This window comes from Astyanax mexicanus, chromosome 25, assembly GCF_023375975.1.
Source record: "Astyanax mexicanus isolate ESR-SI-001 chromosome 25, AstMex3_surface, whole genome shotgun sequence".
NCBI lineage: Eukaryota > Metazoa > Chordata > Actinopteri > Characiformes > Acestrorhamphidae > Astyanax > Astyanax mexicanus.
This window is the reverse complement of record NC_064432.1, coordinates 26,724,390-26,745,582: the sequence shown is the minus strand read 5'-3', so window position 1 is coordinate 26,745,582 and position 21,193 is coordinate 26,724,390. Positions and strand designations below refer to the sequence as shown.

Sequence of the window (21,193 nt, the reverse complement as noted above, 5' to 3'; positions counted from 1 at the left end):
TTTAGAGCATTTATTTACAGAAAATGAGAAATGACTGAAATAACAAAAAAGATGCAGAGCTTTCAGACCTCAAATAATGCAAAGAAAACAAGTTCATATTCATAAAGTTTTAAGAGTTCAGAAATAATCAATATTTGGTGGAATAATCCTGATTTTAATCACAGTTTTTTTTTTCATGCATCTTGGCATCATGTTCTCCTCCACCAGTCTTACACACTGCTTTTGGATAACTTTATGCTGCTTTACTCCTGGTGTAAAAATTCAAGCAGTTCAGTTTGGTGGTTTGATGGTTTGTGATCATCCATCTTCCTCTTGATTATATTCTAGAGGTTTTTAATTTGGTAAAATCAAAGAAACTCATCATTTTTAAGTGCTCTCTTAGTTTATTCCAGAGCTGTATATTAAAAATTGGCTGGATTGTAATATTGCACCTGCTTTGTTGTTATATAACATTAAATTTAGTGTGTTTGTGATGTAGAAAAACATAAAATTATCATAAAATCATAAAAACAATACTTTAAATACCTTTAATCACTCTCCCGTCAGCGATTTCTCTTATCAGAAGTGAATTACAGGCTTGGCTGAGCTCACACACCTTTACACACACAAACACACGGCAGGTTTATGAGGATAATCCCGTATTGATTACCTCACTCAACCTTGCACTAATAAACATATTGATCTTTTGTTTGCTTGGAAAGAAGCCGGATAACTAAACAAGCGAACTGAAAGAGCTCAGTTCATAAAACACTCCGACCACTGAAGTGCTGTTTAATTTCACACTGTAGCTAAAATAAAGCAGTTACTCTTAAAAATACCCTTAAAAAACAATGTTTTAGCTTGTTTTTAGCTTATTTTCTCTTTAAATGAAAATTTTAAACACTGGCATTAAAAAAAAAAAACTAAAGATCATTAAAACTAAAAAGTCTTAAGAAAAATCATTAAATTTAAAAGAGCTCACTCTATAAAATAAACATACAGTGAATAAAACCACTCCAACCACTGAAGTGCTCTATAATTTCAGGCTGTAACGTAAATGAAGCAGTTACTCTTAAAATAGCTTTAAAAAGACAAATTTCCAATTTAAATTACAGTTCTGAAGAGTTTAAAACAATGGCATTCAAATAAAAAAACTAAAAAGTGTTAAAATCGCAGCGGATTTGTGATGTTTCTCATTTTTATCTCCTAAAAAAAATTATTAAAATGAAAGCATTTTTAATGATGGGTGTTTTATGGTACGTTTATACACTATGACTCATTCACTGTCATTAACAGATTATTAAATGAGGTGTAAGCATTTATATAACACTTTATAATAACTTTCATTAATAAACTATTAGTTAATGATTAATAACTGTTATTTTTCACATTTTAAGAAGCTTAAAAGTTGCTATCATATTTGTAAAAGCCTTATTCCAATGAATCTGAACCATTTCTGTCCCCAGGAAATTACACACAAAATAACTTTTATTACAAAATACAATTTATTATTAAGCATAGTGTCTTATAAATTGAACTAATTGCAAAAGTAAGATATGTTTAATTAAAAACATTAATAAAAAAAACTATTTAGAACACTGAAAATGTTGCATTTATTACCCGTTCTCCCCAATTATAATAAAATATAATTATTAAAATCCTTCAAGATGTATTTATATATACAGTATATATATATATATATATATATATATATATATATTTGCATTGTTGTGTGACTCCAAATCCCAACTATGCTTTACAAATATACATATTTTTCATAATAAATCCATAATATTTAAGTTAAAACACACATTTTAGTTGTGTCCCTGTGTTGTGGTTTCACTCAGTCCTGTTACCGTAACACATTACCCTGATCATCTGAAACATTCTACAACAGGAAGTCACATCTACAACAGGAAGTGACATCATCAGCTGGTTCTTCTGAAGATCATAGGAAGAACAAAATTAAGTTCCTCATTAGTTTTTTCTCTGTATATTTGATCTTATTGTAACTGTAATGACTGAGGAGCTCAATCTCAACACTCAGTCCTGTTACCTAAATTCATTCTTACATCTTATTGGTTCATTTTTAAAACACACATTTTGGGTAAAGTGCACTCTTTGTCCTCATGCCATTAGCATAGCCGCCATTTAGCTATTTTTCATGTTTTAGCTAATTCTATGCTAAAAACTCATTCCTGTTACTTTCAGTCCTGTTACTCAAAACATAAAAAGTAACAGGAGTGAGTGCCAGTAACGGAATTGATTTTTTTGTCATAAATATTAATTATTTGAACAAAAGTCTACATAAATATATTTTTTAAGAGGAAATCAAAGAAATTAGTGGACTTGCTTTTAAACATGATTTGCTAACATTTCTAAATATATATATATATATAAATATTCATGCTGATAAATAAGTGTTGTGAGCATTTGTTAATATTCAAATTCTGAATAACTAATGCTTTATTAACATTTACTGATCATTAGTTAAAAATATATATTAAAATAAAAGGTATTATGCATTTTTACTTTATTTTTTAATTTAGTTTATAGTACAGAATGTTGAAAATGTGTTTAAAAAGGTTTTAGAGCTTTTAAAAAACGGTTATATAATAAAAACAGCAGGTCTGCTGAGTTAATGCATGAGAATGATGGTTTTATAGTAACTTTTAGTAGATAAAAATCAACTCTTGTGACGTTTCAGTCAGTTTTAAATTAAAAGTGCAGTAATTTGCTGTGTAACGGTGCTCCCTCTGTTATACTGAGTTACGGCCTTGAGTCCCGCTGACTCACAGAGGACATGTGATATTACACAACAGCATGTAATGATTAATCACCAGCACTACCTCTGGGCAGAAGGTTATCCTGGACCAAGTCCCATAAAACATCCTCCACACCTTCCCTCCCCCAAAATCACTGTTTTTAAATCATAAATGACATTCATCTCCTCTACTACTGAGATTTATTGATTTTATGACAATTTCTAGCTGTAGATTTTATCTTTCCTCACAAGAAAACGCTTTAAAATCTTCTTTAAACAAGTTAATTACTTGAATTTCTTAAAGAAATTACTTCAGACAATCTGAAAAAAAAACTATTTTAAGAACTTTTAAAGTATCTTCAGGTGCAGTCGCCGCAAAGACCATCAAAACAGCTGTGCCTTGTCAAGAGCTAATAACTTGAATTACTCAACTAAGTAAAGAAAAAACACTTCAGTCAATCCAAAAAGAATTTTTAAAACTTTCAATGTATTCTTAAGTGCAGTCATCACAAAAACCATCAAAAACAACAAGCAATGATGAAACTGGCACTCATCAGGACCGCCCCAGGAAAGGAAGAGCATGAGTCACCAAAAACTTTATACTAATAAATAAATAAATAAAACAATACAAACAAACAACAAAAAATTGTCATTCAATTAAAGTTAAAATAAGTTTTAAGACCAAAACAAACTTCTAACATTTTTAGCTGCCAAGAAATGACTGAAGTTTGACTGTCGTTATCTACAGTACCACTGCTCTGTAGATTAATATTAAACCCATCTAAATTATGAAGGAAAACATGTTACAGCTGTGCCTCGTCAAGAGTTAACTACTTAAATTTATCAACTAAGCAAAGAAAAATGATCTTAGTCAATCTAAAAGGAAGAATTTTAAGAACTTTAAAAGTTTCCTCAAGTTCAGTCGCCACAAAGACCATCAAAGTCTCAACATGAGTGAAGTATGATATAAATAAATTAAAAATTAAGATTTTTTGGACTTAAATTTCAAGAAAACCATGAAATGTGACTTTTAATGCTTATTTTGATTTAATTGACTTAGAAAAAGTTGAAATTCTAAGTAAAACTAATTAAGATTAAGACATTATTCCTAAAAAAAGCAAACTTTATGAAAGTTGAAACTATTAATCAGTGCTTAGTACAGACAAAAAAACTGATTTATTGCCTTAAAAATGAGAACTCCACTTGCTATGATTTTGTTTTTTGCAGTGTATGGATTAAGGAACGTTTGAGGAATACCCCCGCAACTTTAGAAACTGAATATCTATAGATGGAATACCCTTACCATGACAAGATAACACCTCACAATGTATACGTAGTCATGTATTCTCCTGAGGTAATGAGACAAAATTATCAGAATTGCAAAAAAATTACTTTAGTTAATCAAAAAAAGAATAATTTTAAGAACTTTGAAAGTTTCCTGGGCGGCACGGTGGCGCAGTGGGTAGCACTTCCGCCTCACAGCAAGACGGCCTGGGTTCGATTCCCGGCTGGGGCGACCCGGGTCTTTCTGTGTGGAGTTTGCACGTTCTCCCCGTGTCTGCGTGGGTTTCCTCCGGGTGCTCCGGTTTCCTCCCACAGTCCAAAAACGGCACGTTAGGCTGATTGGATGTCAGATACAAATTGCCCCATAGGTGTGAGTGTGTGAGTGCATGTGTCTGTTTGTCTGTCTGTGTCTGTCTGCCCTGCGATGGATTGGCAGCCTGTCCAGGGTGTATCCTGCCTTCTGCCCGATGCCGGCTGGGATAGGCTCCAGCACCCCCCCGCGACCCTTAATGGATAAAGCGGTTGATAATGACTGACTGACTGACTGACTGAAAGTTTCCTCAAGTGCAGTCACCACAAAGACCATAATGATAAAACTATAATTACAAAGTCTCAAAATGAGTAAACTAAGACTTAAATTTGTGGCTTAAATTTGGACACAAGAGTCCACATTTCAAGAAAAACGTGAAATGTGACTTTTTATGCTTATTTTTGATTCAATTGACTTAAAATAAGGGGAAATTCTAAGTAAAACCCATTAAGATTAAGACATTAAGACATTATTCCTTTTGAGGAATACTCCCCACAACTTTAGAAATATAGACATATCTATAGATAGAATATCCTTGCCATGACAAGATAACACCTCACAATGTATACATATTCATGTGTGGATGTTTCCAAGCTCTGTCCCCTGAGGTAATTCTTCACAAACCTCTTGAGTAGAGAGGATTCCCTGGGTTTCATTAGTGAAAACAAGGAATTGAACCATTAAGACATTGAGACACCACCACCATCCAATCCAATTCCATTCCATTCCATTGATGGCTTGGTTGAAGACTCTTGAACCATTGCTGCACCAAGAGAATTTGGCTTCTTTGTCTGAAATTGGACCATCTTGAAGCGTAAAGGCTGTAGATCCTGATTTAAAACCAATTATTTCCATCTTGCGTTCTGGAATCTTCTGGAAATGGGTTTTTAAAGGCCATTGTGTCTCTGGGAATGTCTCTGTTTGAGAGGCAATAAAGGAGAAGCTCTCAGAACCCCAACTCTATAATCAATAACCCAATACTCTAAATACTGAGCCGTCAGTGGCGCCAACCTGATGGATCTTTCCGGTCTTGTTACTTGTTGCATCCATCTGCTGTAGCCCAGGTGATCCCAATGTTCTCGGACTCCTGCAAAAACCAGATTATTCAAGAGTTTTAAAAAGGTTTAGAGTAAATATATTGATGTTCTAAACCAACATGCATATTGTGTTTACGACAACAGTTCTGAACCTTGAAATGGGTTTTTAGAGTTTTTTTATCGCTGGATGTATCAGAGAAGTCTACTGTTCTCTGAAGAGTAACAAGCTAATCCAAGTAATTCCAATGTTCTCAGACTAATTTTAGAACCTGATTCAAGACTCTCAAAAAAGCTAACTCTTGAGAAGTGATCCGACTACATGGACTTCTACACCTAAAATTGACCCTTCTAGAAGAGTGCAGATTGTGGAGAATTCAATAAAATGCCAATTGTGGTCATAGGTTATCAGTCAATTCAGATTACTCTTAAAATTGAGTTTTAGAGTTTTAGAAGCTTTCTTTTACTGGTAAAATTATACCTCAGAAAACCCAAGTAAACCCAAAGTTCTCATACTAATTCAAGAACCTGATTCAAGATTTTTGAGATTGTCCCTTCTAAAAGAGTGTAGATTGTGGAGAATTTGATAAAATGCCAATTTTTCAAATTTTGGTCGTCTTTCCCAATCTTCCATTCAGACATCTCTTGATCTCATCTTTTTTGTTGCTGGATATGGGAAAGGACTCTTGAAATTGGGCTTTAGACGTCCTTGGTTTTGTAGGAGAAGCTTTTTTGTTTAACTGTGCATTTTTAACCTTAGAAAACCCAAAGTTTTCAATCTTCCATTCAGACATTTCTTTTTAGTTCTTTAAATTTGGTTGTTTTAAGACTTTTGCATCTTCAGGAAATGCCGGAGAAGCTCTGTCTGCGATTGACGGGGAATGAAGGATCTCTGCTCTGCATCTTTTGGCTTGGAGTCAATAATTACGTTCCTTCTCCTCGGAGAACCCTTCAGCTCGGCACTTAGGAAGGTTCATTCCCTGACAATCATCGGACGTGACTTGAAAAGGGGGAGGACTGGACCTCCTCTGAAGACGCCGCTGCCGGCAGGAAAAGAGGAAAAGAGCTTTTGTTGTGTTTGGGTAATGAGTCCCCCTCCACCCTGGAAGCCTGGAAGCTTGGCCTGGTCTTCGGAAAAAAAGGAAATTAACGACAAACAGACTCTCTCTCTCTCTCTCTTTTCTCTCTCTCTCTTTCTTTCCCTGTTTCAAAACCTTCCACCGCCCCTTCCTCTGGGGCTCTCGCTCAGAAGAGCTGGTGGACTTTAGCCCACCACGCTTGGAGAGTAAACAGTAAACCTGTGGGACGTTCCCTGACCAGATTTGACCAGATCTCAGGGAAAGTTGGGTTGGGTTGAAGCGAATTCATCTCCAGAACAACGAGAAGCTGTGAAACTTTATCGTTTTACTGCTCCCCTCCTTCTTCTGCGTCTTCCAGAGGAGATACTCCACAGGAACCTGAAGTTAAGCATTAACTACGCTGAGATTAACCAGCGCTGATCCCTCGTGAAGCGTCCAGAAGAGCTCGTCCGGAGCAGAGCGACGGTTGAGCGACGGTTGGGTTGAGTCGAGTCGAGTTGAGACGGGATTTTCTCTGGGATTCACATTTTTGCTCTAAAGTCGGGAAAAGAAGCATCACCTCCATTCATGCTGGTCGATAATCACTCGTCGCTAATCGCTGAATGCTAATCGCTAATCAAAGGCAAGAAAAAAAGCAGAAGGAACCATGTCCGCCACCCTGGACGACTACTGTGGCTCCATATTTTGGGTAAGTTTGTAAAATAACCGTAAGAATAGTGCATTACTGTTGAGATTCTCAACCCCATCAATCGCTATGTCAGATCTTCTGATTGAGTTCTGACTTTTAAGAACTATAAGAACCTCAAAAACCTTAAAAAGTTTAAGAACTTTGAGGAATTTAGGAACCTTAAGAACTTTAAGAACCTTAAAAACCTTATAAACTTTAAGAACCTTAGAAACTTTAAAAAGTTTAAGAACCTTAAGAACTTTAAGAACCTCAGAAACTTTAAAAAGTTTAAGAACTTTAAGAACTTTAAGAACCTCAGAAACTTTAAGAACCTTAAGAACCTTAGTTCAAAAGCCATTAACTCGCTTTGAAATTTGAAAGAACAGAATCTTAGAAAAGTAGATATAAGTATACTAAGCCTTATTGTGCATTTTTTGTACTTATTCTACTTTAATTGTATAAAAATACTGCAGTAACTGTACTAAAATGGATCTTAATGGAGGCTATTTATTTAAAACTACACTATACACTGTATTTTACTTTTTAAAAAGTATGATCAAAGTTTACTTTCAAACATTTGATAAAAGCACAATATTAATGTACTTTTAATATATATTCTAAGTAAGTTCTGACCTTTAAGAAGCTCATGAACCTGAAGAACTTTAGTTTAGAAGCCATCAGTTTTTAAAAGTTGAAAAGACAGCATCTTAGAAACGTAGGATCTTAGTTTCTGTTTATCTGATTTTATTTATCCTGTCTTTAAAGATTCAAATAATTATATTTCTCTACCTTAGGGACTTTCCTTAGTGGTGCACTCTTGATCCTGAAAGATACAGCTTTTAAACGTGTTTTTTAAATCAAAGTCTTCAGCTAGAAGTTACAATTTAAATGCTTTTCCTGATGACAAAAATATATACTTAATTGTACTTAATTATGCTTTCATCAAATATTTGAAAGTAAACTTTGATCATACTTTTTAAAAAGTTCAGTATCGTGTATTTAAAAGGAAATAGGCTAATATGAATTGCACTTTTACTTTAATGTAATTCAATATACTCCTAATTTTTTTTGTAAATTTTTAGCAAAGTGTGTTAAAAACAGCTGTTACAGTAGTTCACCAGGAGTATCATTTAACTTTTTAGAAAGTAAATTAAATTACTACATTTATAACATTTAAAGTAAATGTGTAACACGCTAAAAATGTAGTGCAGTACACTAAAATATATTTCAATACCCAACAAAGTATACTAGAAGTGTGCTGCTTACAAAAGACAGGAACATATAAGAAGCATGTATATTTGTACTCTAATGTAAATATAGATCATATATATTTAACATCAATTCTCAGTACATATACTCTCTAATATACCTGCAGTTGTAATATTTATTATTAAATATATTATAATTTTACTGTAAACATATTTAAAATATATATGGGGTTACATACATGAAGTAGTTTAAATGTTACTTATTTAAAGTATATTTAAAATAGTTCTATTTTTGCACAATTAAAGTAAGACATTTGTACTATTTTATACTATAATTAAAGTAAAATACGTATAAAAAAGTTGTCTTATTTTATACTGATTAATAATAAAGTGGCTACAAGAACAGTTTAGTATAACTATAGTATAATAATGCTAAGTAACAGTACTTTAATCTACTTTTATTCACTAGGGGTTTATTAGCTTATTTGAAGGTTTTTACAGTGGAGATACGAGCATTAGTGTAATTTGTTTGCTGTGGAAGATCAGATATCATAAATCTTGTTTGATAAGGTGATAAAGAGAAGCACATGTTCTTTATCAGCCAATAAGCTTTAAGACTGTTATGTAATCACTGCCTGCTGTTCAGAAATTAACTTTTATATTAATTTCTGTGTAAAAACACTTTTATCTGCAGTAAATCTGTTCTGTAATTATAAAATAAACACTGAAGAGGTACATTTCGGTTATATTTATTCTTATAATAATTGAAGATTTTGAGCTTAAAACTTAGATGTTCCTTAGATATAATTCCATTTAGGTTTAATTCAAAACATCAAGAGAAGTTTAGAGTGTCTGAAAGTGTGTGTTAAGAACATCATGTAAGAATCTTTCTGAGATGTTCAGAACATCCTGATGTGTTTAAAACATCTTAAGATGTTCAGAACATTTTGCATTGTTTAAAACAATTTGCGTTTTTTAAAACATCCTGAGATGTTTAAAACATCTTGCGTTGTTCAGAACATTTTAATAGGTTTTGAACAATCAGAGATATTTAGATAGTCCTGAGATGTTTAGAAGATTTAACATTTAGAGATGTTTAGAGTTTTTTAGAACATCTTGCATTGTTTAGAACTTTCTAAGACATTTAGAACATCCTGAGATGTTTAGAACGTCCTGAGATGTTTAGAACATCCTGAGATGTTTATATTATCCTGAGATGTTTAAAACATCTTGCGTTGTTCAGAACATTTTAATAGGTTTTGAACAATCAGAGATATTTAGATAGTCCTGAGATGTTTAGAAGATTTAACATTTAGAGATGTTTAGAGTTTTTTAGAACATCTTGCATTGTTTAGAACTTTCTAAGACATTTAGAACATCCTGAGATGTTTAGAACGTCCTGAGATGTTTAGAACATCCTGAGATGTTTATATTATCCTGAGATGTTTAGAACATTCTGAGATGTTTAGAACATTCTGAGATGTTTAGAACATTCTGAGATGTTTAGAACATTCTGAGATGTTTAGAACATTCTGAGATGTTTAGAACATTTAGAGATGTTTATATTATCCTGAGATGTTTAGAACATCCTGAGATGTTTAAAACATCTTGCGTTGTTTAGAACATTCTGAGATGTTTAGAACATTCTGAGATGTTTAGAATGTCTTGTGTTGTTTAGAACATTCAGAGATGTTAAGAACATTCTGAAATATTTGCAACATCCTGAGATGTTTAGAACGTCCTGAGATGTTTATATTATCCTGAGATGTTTAGAATGTCTTGTGTTGTTTAGAACATCCTGAGATGTTTAGAACATTCTGAGATGTTTAGAACATCCTGAGATGTTTAGAACATTCTGAGATGTTTAGAACGTCCTGAGATGTTTAGAACGTCCTGAGATGTTTAGAACATCCTGAGATGTTTAGAACATTTAGAGATGTTTAGAACATCCTGAGATGTTTAGAACGTCTTGTGTTGTTTGGAACATGTGTTCTACAGTTTTCCGCTTGTGTGTGAATGAGAAGCAGAGTTAACCCTTTATTAACTGAAGCTGTTTATTCATTAACTGCTGAGTTTTTCTCAGGAGGATCTGGGAGTGAAGTTGGAGGTCGAGGGTTAAATAGATTTTTACAGATACCGTAACTGATTTTAGGATTTTAAATGTAAATATTAACTCTTAGAACGTCACTAGAAGCTAAAAATCATTATTTTTACTCGTAATTACATGTTGATCTTCTGCACTCTATCAGTCGCTGGTTCAGATCTTCTGATGGAGTTTCTGACCTTTAAGATCTTTAAAATCTCACAGTTTTCTTTAGGTTTGAAATTGAGTTTTTCTGTGTTTTTTATCTGTTTTTAAAGAAATGATACTTGACTTAAAGATAATAAAGATAATAGCCCCCCGAGTGTGTATGTGTTTAGTAATATTTACTTTCTCTGAGATGTTTAGAACATCCTGAAAAACAATATAAATAGAGGGATAAATAGATGGGTGGATGGATGAATAGATGGATGGATGAATAGATGGATGGATGAATAAAGGGATGGATGAATAAATGGATGGATGAATAAATGGATGGATGGATGGATGGATAAATGAAAGAATAGATGGATGGGTAAATGGATGGATGGATGGATGGATAAATGAAAGAATAGATGGATGGATAAATGAATGGATGGATAAATGAAAGAATAGATGGATGGGTAAATGGATGGATGGATGGATGGATAAATGAAAGAATAGATGGATGGGTAAATGAATGGATGGATAAATGAATGGATGGATGGATGGATGGATAAATGAAAGAATAGATGGATGGATAAATGAATGGATGGATAAATGGATAGATAAATAAGTACATGTTTAAACACGTGCATTACAAAAAAACAATAGAAATGAAACGTCCCTGGTGGAAAAATATATACACTACTATGAAGTTCACATTTAGTTTAATGTTTAAGTTAATCATTTCCAAATATACTTTTGTACATTTTAGCAAAGTGTGTAATGTATTTTTTTTATTTTCTATTAATGCTTTATTCCTTTTTTGCCACTTTTATTGATTATCTCTTTTAGTATTGTATAGTTTGTGAATGCCCGCTGTTAATAACAGGTGCTTTATAAATAAATTTGCCTTTTCTTGTTAAATCTTTCACTAGATCATCATCATTATCAGCTTCATTAATAACGTAATGAATTTACCTCAGCAGAGTTTTTTATTATCAGCTGGTATTTTAACTGCTTTAATGAGACACCGTTCAGAACATCTTCTGCATCACTGACCAGAACATTTCAGCCCTAATTACCTCACTGTGTGTGTGTGTGTGTGTGTGTGTGTGTATATATTGCAGAATGCCTCTCTGCTGAACCGGACTGATCCGGATCTGACGGTGTGTGTGGAGAGGACGGTTCTGGTCTGGGTGCCGCTGGGGTTCCTGTGGCTCTGTGCCCCCTGGCACCTGGCAACCCTCTTCAAGAAGAAGCCCCCCGGGGGTCCGTTCTCCACCCTCTACACCTGCAAACAGGTAAAGCAGGGCTTCAGAGAACCAAAACTACAAACTCACCTTCAACCCGGTCTGAAATACTGGTCCAAACCCAAATAGAGCCTCTAAAAACAAGGATATTCTGCTTTATTTCAAGTGTAAAGGTGCCAAAGATGGTTCTCTGGACCATTAATCTTAAAGAACCACATTGGATTATAATAAAGTTACCAAATATGGTCAATTGGAACCAATGCACAAAGTGTTCTTTACAGATTTCTTACAGAAAAAAACATATATAAACCCATTTTAACCAATTTAGAGACTTAATCACTTAATAACTTGGTCATTCTTAGGTGTAGAACCACAGTAGAACCAATTTTGAACCAATTGTGACTCATTTTTGATCATCTATAGATCCATTGAACCATTTTTTAGACTTAACCTCTTAATTATGTAGTGATTCTTTGGTGTAGAACCACATATGAACCAATTTTTACTCAATTTTGGCCATCTATAGATTCATTTATCCAATTTAGAGACTTAGACCCATATATAGACACATAACTGGTGTAGAACCACAGTAGAACCAATTTTAACCAATTTAAACCAATTCTTACTCGATTTTGACCACGTATAGACCCATTTAACCAATTTATAGACTTGGACACTTAATCACTTAGTGATTCTTTAGTGTAGAACCACAGTAGAACCACATATGAACCAATTTAAATCACTTTTGACTCGATTTTGACCATCTATAGATCCACTGAACCAATTTTTAGACTTATTATCTTAATTACTTAGTGGATCTTTAGTGTAGAACCACAGTAGAACCAATTTGAACCAATTTTGACTCATATGATATATATATATGCAGCTTTTCAGCACTTCAGTTTCTGAATCAGTTTCTCTGATTTTGCTATTTATAGGTTTATGTTTGAGTAAAATGAACATTGTTGTTTTATTCTATAAACTACAGACAACATTTCTCCCAAATTACAAATAAAAATATTCTCATTTAGAGCATTTATTTACAGAAAATGAGAAATTACACAATTAGATCTACCAGCTGGAGCCCCCATCCAATCACAGCCCCCCGCCGTCAGACCATGTGACTAAATGACTTGGTCAACCAGAGCAAAAACACAGCTTTTAGCTTCCTGTTCTGCATTCTAGAAGCTAATGAAGCAGGAAAACACCAATTAAATGCTAAAATCGAGTAAACAGCAGCCAGGTTCAGTTCCATCACACTGCTGCTAATTCAGCCTGACACTTTCTGCTCCAGCCAATCAGCTGATCAGACCTGATTTTCCCATCAGGCCCTGGGGGGGCTGCTGCTGCTGACGGCCGTGGCGGCGCTCGCTCTGACTCTGGCTGAAGATTACGGAGCAGCGAGTGACTCATCCTCTCCTAAAAGCCCTGCGGTGCTCTACGCTAATCCTGTGCTCTTCATCGTCTCCTGGGTGAGATACAACTTCTCCATTCCACCCATTTACCCATAATTCCATTCTACCCATTCTACATCTATTAACCATAAAAAACAAGTTTCTAATACTTTTCCTGAGATAATCACAGTCCTTCATACTCAGATTCACTTATCAAATCTTTAAGTTGTAGCTATTGTGTAACAAAAATACTAGATAGATAAATAGGTAGGTAGGCAGACAGACAGACAGACAGACCGAGAAAAAAATATACAGATAGACAGATAGATATAAAGATAGATTAGACAGACAGACAGACAGACATAGATAGATAGATAGACAGACAGACAGAGAAAAAATATACAGATAGACAGATAGATATATAAATAGATAGATGAGACAGACAGACAGACAGACAGACATAGATAGATAGACAGACAGACAGACAGACAGACTTAGATAGACAGACAGACAGACAGAGAAAAAGATATACAGATAGAGAGATAGATATACAGACAGACGGACAGACAGACAGATGGGTCGATAGATGGGTAGATACTTTATTATAGATAGATAGATAGATACATACATAAACACATAGATTCATACATACATGATTGTTTTTGGCTGGGGTTTATATACAGTGATACACAGGTGCGGCAGGTTGCTGATCACTGATCACCGCTGGGGATTCTGGGACTTGGAGTTGTTTCGGGACCCAACTCCACTTATTTTTCCCCTTTATTTTTTGTCACTTTTTGGTGGAGCTGGTTGTGTGTAACAGGTGGGCACTATATAAATAAGCTGGTGCTCTGCTTGTAGCTGCTGGTGATGTTGGTGCATGAAGCTGTGAGACGGAGGGAGAAAGCTGTAGATTCTGGAAGTCTCTTCCTCTTCTGGCTGCTGCAGATCATCTGTGAGATCTTCCCCTTCCAGACCCTCCTGAGAGACGCTCTGAACTCGGTACTGATCCAACAGTTCAACAGATATTTATTCGTTAAACGATGCTAATGCTAATGCTAATGCTAATGAAGTGTTTGTGTTTATAGGGGACAGTGGAAGATCTTCCGAGGTTCTGTCTCTTCTACATCTCCTACGGGCTTCAGCTCATCTCTCTGGTTTTATCGGCCATCGCTGATGTTCCAGCTCACCGCAAGGAGGTCGCCAAGAAGGTAGTGAACCAGGCCGATGTGTTTATTATATATTTACTGCGTCTGTATTCAGAATAGCATACTACTATACTACTATACTACTATACTACAGTAGTAGTTCAACGTAAAATGCAGTTCTAAACACAATTCTAACAACCATTTAGCAGCACCACCCCCCAAAACCCAACCCAACCAAGTATATTCCAGTTATATTTAAATGCATTTTCAAAAAATATATTTCAATAGATTACTATTTTCATCCATTTTCATCTTATTCATATTTACACAATCTCAACAATACAAGAAATTGAACACATTGCACTTTTTTATTTAATTTGTATTTAAAAATGATTAATCCATTAAATATATTAAATATGTATTTTAATAAATAATCCAATAATAAACAAATTAGTATGGCATAAACAAGTGGGGAAAAAACACACACAAATAACAATTAATAATTTTTGTTTTAAAAGTCACTCTAAGAAACTTGCGCAAATATATAATAAATAAATAATGCAATAAATACGCACAATAAATGCATTATTTGATCGATGACATTGACAATATTGATTTTATAAAAAAAGACAGGCCCTAATACACTGCAGAGAATTTCCTCATCATGTAGATTTAAACAAGAGCAGATCTGCACTAAAAAAATAGATAAGCATGCAATCTTTATGATATTTTGTGTAAAAATACATATTTTATAAATAATAAACTTACTAAAATACTGCTGTGTATCCGCCCGTAAACAGGTTATATCTGTCTAATATTAAAGTTTGTTTAATAGTCAGAAAAATATCAGTATGACAAAAAAAAAACAAAAATTAAAGAAATGCTTTTTTACACCACTGTAGATTTTCTGTAAATGATTTTCTCATTTTGTTGATTTCCTGATTTTTTTTTTTCTCCTGCAGAATCCAGAAGCTGGAGCTGCGTTTCTCAGCAGGGTCACGTTCAACTGGTTTAACTGGTGAGTTTTAGGTCACTTTTTTTTAAAAGTAATTTTCTAATGATGCCCCAGGAAAGGAAGAGCAAAAATGTAAAAAAATAATAATAATAATAATAATAATAAAAAAAAGCAAAAAAGTTCTAGTCTAATCTATTAATCTAAATTTTACAGTGTAATTTTTTTCAGAAAATCCTATTAAAATGACAAGAATGATTATTTTTATGCTGATATCACTATAAAGATTTGTTGTTTTAATTTATCATTAAAACATCCTAAAAATACTCTCTACACCTGTCTAAGATTATATAATTTAATACACTATAAATATTTAATATATTTTTAATTTCCACCCAAATGTTTTTAATATAATGTTTCCTGTATTTTTTATTTTAATCATATTAAAATGACACGGATGATAATGACAATGAAAGAAATTAAATATTTTTTTAATATATAAAAAATTGCACTTTTTTCAAAAATACTGATTTTATGCTGATATTACATACTCTCTAAAATTATACATTTAGTACACTATACATTTTATTTTGTAATTTTCCCTGTATTTTTGTTTATTTTTTGGGAATCATATTAAAATGGCAATAATGATAATAGTGATGAAAGAAATAACAAGTATATTAAATATTTTTTATTTACAGATAAATGAAAGCTTGCACTGTTTGCAAAAGTACTGTTGTTGTGTGAATATCACTGTACACAATTTTATTACAATATTTAAATTAAAGTCAAATATCATCATCATAACAGCAGTAATCTTAGAAAAAAGATAATTTTTAAATCTGATAATAATCTCTGGACTCTGGCTTTTTATCAGAACAGCAGTAAATAAATGCTGCAGCATCTCAGAAGTAGAGATACAGAGAAAGTGATGAATCTGTTAGGTGAGGTTTTGTTCTGCAGGGTGAATCTGAGCTGCTGCTTCAGTTTATCATCATTAAACCTGTAAAAGTGATAATGAGCATCTTCTCCTCGTTTCACACTGAAGAAGACCAGATAAATCTCAGCATTCAGCCGTAAATAAACAGCATTTATACTCATCATCTGCTGATTTTTCATAACCCCTACTGTAAAATAGAAAATCTTGTTTTTTTACAGATATTTTCTTTTAACTCTACTGCCAGAAAATCTAGCTTTTTTTGGGTTTTTTTTACAGGCATTTTCTGAAATCCCTACAGCAAGAAAATGTAGTTTTTGTTTGGTTATTAATATAGAGAATTACTGTTTTTTTGGGATAATTTTTAACAGACATTTTCTTTTAACCCTGTTGCCAGAAAATCTAGTTGATTTTTTACAGACATTTTTGTTTACTCCGCTGCCAAAAAATATGTTTTGGGGTATTTTTACAGACATTTTATATTACCTTTAGTCACAGAAAATGTATTTTTAGGTATTAATACAGAATTTACAGAAATGTTCAGTTACCCCTCCTGTCAGACAGTCTAGTTTTTGTTTTTTTAATCCTACTGTTATTTTTACCGACGTTTTCTAGTTTTTGTGTTACTTTTACAGATATTTTCTGTCACACCTAGTGCTAGAAATAATTTTTTTATTATTTTTTTTACAGACATTAGTTTTTTTCTATTTGTTTTTAGATATGTTGCTGTGCCCCCTGCTACCAGATAATAACTGTTAATAAAAATCCCTCCCGTATGTTTAATATCCTGTATGTTATATTAATCCGTGTTCAGGATGGTGATTAACGGCTACCGGCGTCCTCTGGTTCAGGAGGACATGTGGGAGCTGAGTGAGAAGGACAGTACGAACTTCATCAGTCGGGAGTTTGAGGAGATGATGAAGCAGGAGCTGAGGAAAGCTCACAGCCGACTGCAGAAGAAGAAGATGAAGATGAAGATGAAGAAGATCTCCAGACCTGAACATCAACAGAACGGCCTGAACAAGGGGATCAGTCAGGATGTTCTGGTTCTGGTGAGGAGAGCATTTATTACGTTCTTTCAGTAATACAGATGTGGTGTATTAAAATGGTAGAAAACGCTGTGTTTCATATGTAAGTGTATTCATATGGAATACTGTCCATACACGTAGAATGCTGGGTCTTGGGGTTCATTGGGACGTGGGCCGAGAAATGAGAACACCCCACAAACTGTTGGACTTTTGCCTGAAAAACATATACATGTCCTTTTATGGTAAAGAGATGTGATACGCTGTGGGCTAACGTATAAAAAAGCCCTTGGACACAAAAGAGGGGGAGAGAGAATCTTCAGACACCCAAGAATCAGGAACCTCCACTCTCTCTCCACTGTCATTTCTGAAACTCTGTTATAATAAACTTAACCTGATTGATAAAATAGAAGACAGTGTGTTAAGTCTCATTTCTTCAAGAACCATCCATCAAGAGGAAGACACCACACAGAAAAATACAGAAAACTGTTCGCTTACCCATCAAAACCATTATAATCAGGTGTTCTAATCACTTCCATCAGCAGAGGAACGGTACTGACCTGACTGCACTGTGCTGAGTGTAAAGTTTGGATGAGGGGGGATCATTAGGATTATGGTGTGGGGTTGTATTTCAGGAGTTGGGCTCGGCTCCTTAGGCCCCTCTATCTGTCTGTCTGTCTGTTTGTCCGTCTGTCCATCCGTCCGTCCGTCCACATGATAGAACACCATTGGGATTAATTAGTGTGGAGACTTTGATCCAGACCTTCTTGTGCAACATGGTCAAAAATCCACATAAACACAATCCTGTGTATTTTTTACAGACATTACCTGTTACCCCCTATTGCCAGAAAATATGTTTTTTGTGTATTTTTACAGATGTTTTCTGTCAGTAAATGTATTTTTTGGCTTATTTTTACAGCCATTTTATAGTACCCATATATATATATATATATATATATATATATATATATATATATATATATATATAAATTATGATTATGGTGTGGGGTTGTATTTGGGTTGGGCTCAGCCCCTTTATCCATCTATCTATCTATCCATCCATCCATCCATCCATCCATTGGGATTAATTAGAGTGGAGAGCTTCCTGTGCAACATGGTCAAAAATTCCTATAAACACACTCCTAAACCTTGTGGAAATCCTTCCTAGAAGAGTTGGAGCTCTTATAGATGTAAAAGGTGGATCCGCATCATATTAAACCCTATGGATTAAGATTGGGTCAGAAAACATTTTGGCAATATAGTGGCTTTAAAGAATTTAGTTTTTATTTATTATTTTTATTTAGTAGTTGTAATAATTGTCATAAAACTGCAGTAGGCCTTTTTTAACTTATCTACTAAAATACAGACATTTTCTGTTACCTTTACTGCCAGAAAATAATAGTTTGGGTGTTTTTCTTTTTTACAGAAATTATCTATTACACTTTTGTGTATTTCTTTACAGATTTTTTTTATTACTCTACTGCCAGAAAATCTATTTTTTGTGTTTTTTTATTTTATTTTTTTTTTTACAGAACTTATCTGTTACCCCTTAGTGCCACAAAATCTAGTTGGGGGTATTTTTACAGATTTTTTCTGTAACCCCTACTGCCAGAAAACGTAGTTATATATTTTTTTACAGACATTTTCTATTCATCTATTTTTTGGGTATTTAAAAAATATGTTACATCTATTTTTTTTGCGTATTTTTTACAGACATTTTCTATTACCCTACTGCCAGAAAATGTCGTTTTTGGGGTAATTGTGCAGACATTTTCTGTTGCACCTATTTTTTTTTCTGCTACCAGAAAATTGCTGGAATAAGATTGGGTTAAAACATAATTTTCGAAATATAGTGTGTTTTAAGAATTTTATACTCCTATAAAAGTTGTTACACCTTCTACACCCATACAAAACTGACAACTTATTCACTAAATATAGACTTTTTAGTACAGATATTTGTTAAATTTGCAATAATCCTGTTGTAGCACCACGTCAACACACAGCAACCCCTCAGAAACACAGAATTAGTGTAACTTGTTCTTACAGCCTACAACTCTGAAATCAGACAGATACTCAATATATCCAATATATAAAATATAAACTCCTCCTTTATTCCTGTGATCAGGAGGAGACGGGAGAACAGAAGAAGAAGAAGAAGAAAGAGAAGAAGGAGAAGAAGAGCAGCTCTCTGTATCCAGACTCCTGGTTGGTTCCCACTATTCTGAAGTCTTTTAAAGGGATGCTCTGGGAATCGGCCCTCTTTAAACTCCTGCAGGACCTGCTGGCGTTCGCGAGCCCACAGCTCCTCAAGTGAGTGCATTTATTATCTTCTAACACTTAAAAACACTTTTTAATACACTTTTATTATGTAAAAATGGTATATTTTGTATCAAAAAATCACCTTATATCTATATACACAGATTTATCATAGAGTACATGAACACAACCTCAATAATTATTACATTTAATGAGGATAATAATTAATTCAGGATATGTATATCATAATAATTACATTATTGACTCATTAAGGACCATAAAGGGTTATATTTTCTGTAGTACCTGTAATAACATGATCAGGATGCATCATCATATATTAAGAGTACATGCAGAGTTTAAGCTTCAGACAGTATTTTTTTATTAGAACTGTGTGCTGCAGTAGTGGGAAAAAACGAGCTGGCGAGCTGGCTACTTTTATTTTCTTTTCATGTTGTTGAACAGGTAATCACTAAGCTTCAGTGAGGTTGCTGAGCATAGCTAGAGATGGGCATTTTATACATTAAAACGTATGTACAGCTCTGTAAAAATTCAGAGAGCACTTCTGATTTTGTTATTTATAGGTAAAAAATAATTCCAAATAAAAATATTGTCATTTAAAACATTTATTTGCAGAAAATGAGAAATGACTGAAATAACAACAAAAAAAAAGATGCAGCGCTTTCAGACCTCAAATAATGCAAAGAAAACAAGTTCATATTCATAAAGTTTTAAGAGTTCAGAAATAATCAATATTTGGTGGAATAATCCTGGTTGGTTTTTAATCACAGTTTTTTTTTCATGCATCTTGGCATCATGTTCTCCTCCACCAGTCTTACACACTGCGTTTGGATAACTTTATGCTGCTTGGTTTGATGGTTTGTGATCATCCATCTTCCTCTTGATTATATTCCAGAGGTTTTTAATTTGGTAAAATCAAAGAAACTCATCATTTTTAAGTGCTCTCTTATTTTTAATCCAGAGCTGTACACAGTATTTTTTTATTAGAACTGCGTGTTTTATGTCACGGGAATCTGTAATCTGTGTGGGATAAAGCCTCCTACGTCCAGTACCATTTCCACACTCAGGGCTGCCAGGTATAGAACACAGGAAATGGCATGGAAATGTCTGAACAGGTAATCACTGGGCTTCAGTAATGTTGCTGAGCATAGGCTGGGTAATTTATTGTACCACCACCAGTGTAGTCATTTTTTACATTAAAATGTATATATACATATATATATATATTCACTGATCAGCTACAGAGTAAAACTTGTGGTTGTTGTTTGCCACTGTGTGTCAATCTGGCAACCTGTTTGCTTTTTTTTTTTTTTTTTTTTTACTTTTTACTTATTTGTTTCTCTATTAATCTTATTTTTATTTTTTTTTAGTATTTTGCTTTTTTACTATTATTAGAGGTCCAAACACTTATAGTTGATAGATAACAAAGATGATAATGAAGATGATATTCTGTTTTTTTTTTTTTCAGGGTGATGATCTCATTCGCTCAGAATAAAGATATTCACACCTGGCAGGGTTACCTGTACGCAGTGCTGCTGCTGGTGGTGGCCATTCTGCAGTCCATCTTCCTGCAGCAGTATTTCCAGCGCTGCTTCGTTCTGGGGATGAAAGTCCGAACCGCCATCATGGCGGCCGTTTATAAGAAGGTGCGTTTATTATATTAT

At 33.8% G+C, this 21,193-nt stretch overlaps 1 protein-coding gene across 1 annotated transcript in view; it reads left to right on the top strand.

Annotated features, from left to right (window-relative positions):
• The first annotated feature begins 6,620 nt into the window (after positions 1-6,620).
• The window catches only part of LOC103027747 (ATP-binding cassette sub-family C member 2), a 52,467-nt gene continuing 37,894 nt past the window's right edge, over positions 6,621-21,193 (top strand). The window contains exons 1-9 of the mRNA XM_049472093.1: positions 6,621-7,138; positions 11,677-11,850; positions 13,128-13,271; positions 14,055-14,195; positions 14,282-14,404; positions 15,304-15,359; positions 17,045-17,282; positions 19,381-19,565; positions 20,998-21,175. Coding sequence (XP_049328050.1) covers positions 7,097-7,138; positions 11,677-11,850; positions 13,128-13,271; positions 14,055-14,195; positions 14,282-14,404; positions 15,304-15,359; positions 17,045-17,282; positions 19,381-19,565; positions 20,998-21,175 — 1,281 coding nt within the window. The 5' untranslated portion in view covers positions 6,621-7,096. The remainder of the gene's footprint in view (positions 7,139-11,676; positions 11,851-13,127; positions 13,272-14,054; positions 14,196-14,281; positions 14,405-15,303; positions 15,360-17,044; positions 17,283-19,380; positions 19,566-20,997; positions 21,176-21,193) is intronic.